This window comes from Pyrus communis, chromosome 6 (genome assembly GCF_963583255.1).
Source record: "Pyrus communis chromosome 6, drPyrComm1.1, whole genome shotgun sequence".
Taxonomy (NCBI): Eukaryota; Viridiplantae; Streptophyta; class Magnoliopsida; order Rosales; family Rosaceae; genus Pyrus; species Pyrus communis.
In genome coordinates this window covers 10,127,872-10,133,626 of record NC_084808.1, presented here as the reverse complement: position 1 = coordinate 10,133,626, position 5,755 = coordinate 10,127,872, and the positions used below count along the sequence as shown (strand labels likewise).

The following is a 5,755-nucleotide window of genomic DNA, read 5'->3' as shown; positions in this document are numbered from 1 at the left end:
ACTGTGTGAGGAGAAAAAATAGCAAGACAGTTCAAAGTATGTGTGATGTTTCCTATGGACAGAAGCTGAAATGGAAATGAGGGTACATATAGTGCTGTAGACTCTACATCACTCCCCATCAATTTAATTTTTCCTTTTCCTAGGACTGGTTCCCCTTTCCCATTCGCTACAGACACATGAGTAGGATTAAGTAATTTTTGAAACTCATGTAGACAAGCTTGGTTGTTGGTTATATGGTCAGTGGCACCTGAGTCTACAATCCAAAAATCGTGTGTGAGATTGAGAGCCGTGGAAAGTGCACAAATGATACCTGGGATATTGCCAGATGTAGTGGTGTTTGAATTTGCCAAAAAACCAGCAAATTTTCCAAGCATTTCTGTGGAATTTTCCGTGGTGACATTGTTACCCTCAGCGATATCACTCTTCTTTTGGAGAAAGGCGGCAAACTCATTGATCAGGGAGATAGGGCTTGAGGTGAAGTTTGACATCTCTTTAGATGGATAGCTCAAAGATTGGAAGGCTTTAGGCGCAAACCCTTTTCCATCCCTGATCATTTTTCCTTCCTTGTTAAACTTAGGTTTTAACTCAGGGTGTAAAATCCAGCATTTTTCCCGTACATGCCCCTTGGTGTTGCAGTATGTGCATTTCCAGTCAGCTTTCTTTCCATTAAAAAACCTTTCACTAGTGAAGTTGTGGTTACTGGTGAAGGCCCTAGCTTCTGGGCTAGAACGGGGCTCAACATGCATTACTTTCCTTCGAGTTTCCTCTCTTTGGACTGCATGACACACGTTGACGAACGATGGTAGCTCAGGAGTCATTAGTAAGTGGCTACGCAGGTCTTCATACTCAACTCCCAAGCTTGCCAATAGTTGGAACACTTTATCTTCATCAGCCCTTTTCAAGAGTGCAGCGGATTCAGTGGTGTGTGGACGGTATAGATCAAGTTCATTCCACATAGATTTCATGCTTCCAAGATGCTGAATGAACGTTTGATTACCTTGCTTAAGTCCAGCGAGGCTTTTCTTTAGTTCAAACACACGGGCAGCATTGTGTTGACTGCCGTACATTTCCTTGATCGATTCCCATAAGATGTGTGAAGAATCTGAGTAGCTGAAGATCTCGGACAACTTGGGCTCCATCGAGTTAAGTATCCAGGACATAACAAGCTGGTCATTTGAGTGCCATGCATCAAAGGTAGCTGAGGAAGAACCTGGAGGCTTGATGGTTCCATTTACGTACCCTAGTTTCGATCTTCCTCCTAGAGCAAGAGATATAGCTCGTGACCATGGCAAGTAGTTGAACTCATTCAACAACACGGAACACAGTCGTGGGTTGCTCTCCCCGTGTATCATGTTGGCTGGTGGAGTTGAGGAACTTGTAGCCTCAGAACTAAATGAAATATCTTCTGCCATCACAACAAATGATGAACAGAGGAAGAAGAACAAGCTAGAAGGATAAACAACAGAGGCAGGACCCTATGGTTCCTGCTCTGATACCATATTGACGTTTTTGGTTTCAACTTGTTGTGTTTTTCATAAAATAAACTGCTGCAATGGCAGCATGTTTTATACATATTTTACATACACGCATGCACACAAACGCATGCAATAAATAACTGCAATACAGGTTGTTGTGCTTGCTGTCCATGATGCAGCAACCAGAGAAAAATAAGCAGCAACCCATGTGGTGTCTAGCTGTCAACATTCCTTTTTCACGTGCAACATTCCCTTCCATACTGTACTGTCCCCATAGCAATATTCCCTTCCATACTGTATTGTCCCCATACTGTCAATAATAGGAGTACCACGTACGACGCTATATTCAGTGACAGTCTGAGAAGGATCCGAACCAAAAGTACTGGTTGTATATGTTGGATTTGAAGTATCATAGACAGGTGCAGTAGGGTACAGAGCGACCGGCATCAAGTGCTGGAAAGGGTTAGTTGAAGGCGTAGGAATCTCAACTGCACCTTCCAACATTTTAACCACAACACTCATCAAGGGCCTTGCCTCGGGCATATACTGTACACACCACAGAGCTACCTTTACCATTCTTTCTACCCTCTCTTTATCTTTCTCCTCTATTCCACAGACTACCATCAGCTCTCCTAATTCCCCCGGTTCAAACTTCTTCCATACCCACCTCGGGAACCAATCTTGGCTATCTTGAATATTGTCGTCCAGATTCCTTCTCCTTCCTATGATCTCAAACAATAGCATTCCAAAGCTGTACACGTCACATTTGTGTGTTATAGGAAACCTCAGCCAAACTTCCGGTGCAGCATAACCCGGAGTCCCTCTCCCCCCTGTCATGGTTATGTGAGTATTGTCCCTGTTACACAACTTGGCCAAACCGAAATCAGCTACTTTTGGAAAGAAGTTTGCATCCAAAAGGATATTTTCAGGTTTTATGTCGTAATGGATTATTCGTTGTTGACATTCTTCGTGCAAGTAAGCGATCCCTCTCGCCGTCCCAACAGCAATTTCATGAAACTTCTCAAATCCTAAGAGCACCGCGTTGCTATGAAATAAGTACTTGTCAAGCGATCCATTTCCCATGTACTCATAAACAAGTGCTCTGAGGTGTTTCTCAAAGCAGAATCCATAAAGACGGACCAAATTGAAGTGATGGATTCTTCCGATTGTACTAACTTCCGCCATGAATTGTTCCTCGATTCTTTTGTCTGAGCTCCCATTTAGAACCTTAACGGCCACAAGGGTTCCATTGCTAAATATCCCTTTATAAACTGCACCAAAACCTCCTTGGCCCAACAGGTTGGTGAAGTTATCAGTCGCAATGCGAAGTTGTTGAGAAGTGAACTTGATGGGCTTCTCTCTTTCCATATCGTTTAGAAACTTGTTCATTGTGAGTGTCAGAAAGTCTGGATTAACAGAGCTGCCTCTCTGATTCCTTTTCATGCAAACGACCACCACGATAACGATCTTCACCATGAACACTACTGGAAAAAATCAGAACTCATTGATGAAAAACCATTATCAACTTCAGAAAAAAGAAAAAAAAAAAAAAAAAAAAAAAAAAAAAAAAAAAAAGGTAATGCGAAAAAGAAAGGAAACGCGGAGTGAGATATATCTTTACCCAAGCTAACAACAATAACTGCTGTCGCTCCAGAATTTGAAGGTGACGGTGGACTCTGGTAACTCGACATTAAGAGAGGAGGGAGACCGATTTCAATAGAGTTATGAAAAGCATTCAACAAACTCTCAAATGTACAAGAGACTGATAGCAGAATTCAGATAATTACACATGAGAAGATAACATTAGAGAGAAGGATTAAGTACAAAAGAACAGTCAAAGTTTGGTGAAGTCTCCGTTACATTTTATATGTCAATGTTATCCTTAATTTCCCATTATTCCATGGATATACGAATAATGAAAGCGTGTGGGGTTTTTCTTGACGAGGATGAGATAAGGAGGCCGGCTAAAAATAAACTTAAATAAGAGAGCATTAAGACCATATTAAAAGATCCAAAACCTTGCTCTGTATGCTTTCTTGGCTGTATATGAACAAACAGACAGAATCTCCCTCTCGACTATCCAGCGATATGGAAACATTGCCAATGACGAACGGCCTAGTCTCGTTACAAGGAAATGTCCTAGGTAGAAAACCATCATACAGATTTTCTTGGTCAACCCGCACAAAGAGGTTTTCTTGGTCCAAGTTCTAGGGCTCATCCTAAGGTCAGAGTCAGAGTTTAGGTTGATATATACCGGAGACACCCAACGAAGCACAGCATGCATTTCGAGAAACTCATGGCATGAGCCAGTTACCATTGGAGTGAGAGTTTGACTCTCACCCGTCCCCTGATGAGAAAAATGGAGACTGAAATAGCGTGTACCTGATACAGATTTTAAGGCTATTTTCTTCAGGTCATCGCTTATGCGTTTCCTATCGTGTACATTAGTTTCCCATTTTATACCTTCCCTGTTTCTATTATGATTATGTTTACTTTGCTAAACCTTGAATGACTAGTCTGAATCTTGTTAGTACTAAAACCCTGTGGGGTTTTCGCGATGATGATGTCCAACGGCAAGGTGGAGAAAAGGATGAACGAATAAGTTAGAGCATTACGACAATTGCTAAACTTCAAATGGACTCTTAGGTGGATGCCTTTGTTCTTTCCGATTTTGACTGCATATAAAATGCAAAGTCATAATCTAAGCCCTTACGGATATAGAAATAAATCCTAAGATATTATCGTTCTGTCAATTTAGATCACGCTTTCATAAAAGAAATCTACCGAATTACGGGTAAGATTGCCAACCTTGAATGTAAATGTCCATTTTTCTGATAAGGGAGGCAACATTGTCCGTGAGAGGCCGGTTGACTGACAATCCACAGGTAGGCCACCCGGCCTCTCACAGCCTCGCAATTGCAGATGGTTCGTATCTAAGAAGCAAATGGTAGAACCGTCGCTGCTGCTTAGCGAGCAGGATGAGGTATAGGTTGGGGTTGAAGGAGACACCAAGGTATCGTTTGGTATGCAGACGGGACGGGACAGGACGGAATGGAACGGAGTGGGAGCAAAGATGCCCTCGGATGGAAACAAGGAGGAAGAAGAAGGAGACGGAGAGGTTATAATTTTGTGTTCCACGGATATGGAACGAGTCGTTCCAGGGGGGTGATGTGGAACGAAAATTCACCCAAAACTCGTCCCGTGGAACAGCTTGTTCCACCCGTTTTAGGCACACCAAATGTGGGACGGAACGCCTTGTCCCACTTTGTTCCGTCCCGTCCCACGTACCAAACGGTACCCAAAGTACGCTTGCAGCTTGGTTAGGTTAAAACATTAAAGAACTTTTTTGGTGAAGAGGATCTCGAACCTCCAAGCTAATAACTAATTTTTTTCATCCTAAGGCCTCAAGCACTGCATTTCAAAGAACTCATGGCAAGAATAGTATTACGTCGATGGCATGACCTATTCGGGATGCTCGAGTGAGAGATTTTCAAACTGTATTTTCCCAAAGTTTAATTTGAATCAATTTAACCTTCCAAACTTGGAAATCAATTCATCTCTGTTAATTTCTTTACGGTTAATTTGAACTTTAAAAGGCTGTCATGTAATAAATCATGGCATCCAACATGAATCTTTAGAATACAACAACCTGCCCCCTCAGAATATTGAAACACAAGAACATAGTTCTGATTCGAATTGACGAAAGCTAGCTTCCGGGATTTAGAGAGGATGAAAGCTTCCCAGGATACCAGCTAGAATTCATATATATGCCAGAAAAGCACGCACCTGCCACAATTACAGAGTAGCTAATAATTATCATTGATAAGATCAAATTTACAAAATCAGGTGTGAAATTTTGCGGGCATTTGCGATTTATAGCAGAAAAATCATGCTTCACATTGAGCAACGAGCATGATTAACTCCAGTCAATCCAAGTCAGTGCAGTCAGTTTTTTCTTTGGTCATGTAATTCAGCAACCATTTGTCAGTGAAATGAGTATGATTGGAAGAAAATAAAAATCGACATGGCTACACCAGTTTTCTGTCCCATATAATTTATAGGCCAAAGAAGGTACTTTTCCATGAAACTAATCAGTAAAGGTTTATGCAGCTCCTTGTAGAAAGAATAGAGTAACTGTATATTAATCAAACAAAAAGTTGGCACACTTTGTATTAATTATTGTTCACAATTGCAAATATATGACCCTTCACAACATATATATATATATATAGACAGACAGAGAGAGAGAGAGAGAGCATGATGGATTTACATCGGCTTAC

The 5,755-nt window shown here is 41.4% G+C and overlaps 1 protein-coding gene across 1 annotated transcript; it reads right to left on the bottom strand.

Annotated features, from left to right (window-relative positions):
• Positions 1-1,697: 1,697 nt before the first annotated feature.
• Positions 1,698-2,951, bottom strand: LOC137736013 (rust resistance kinase Lr10-like). Its single transcript, XM_068475360.1, has one exon. It carries the CDS (start codon positions 2,949-2,951, stop codon positions 1,698-1,700), a length of 1,254 nt encoding a protein of 417 aa, XP_068331461.1.
• Between the last annotated feature and the right edge of the window lie 2,804 nt (positions 2,952-5,755).

Excerpts from the sequence above, each read along its gene's own strand:
- LOC137736013 (XM_068475360.1), bottom strand. The coding sequence starts at position 2,951 with ATGGTGAAGATCGTTATCGTGGTGGTCGTTTGCATGAAAAGGAATCAG.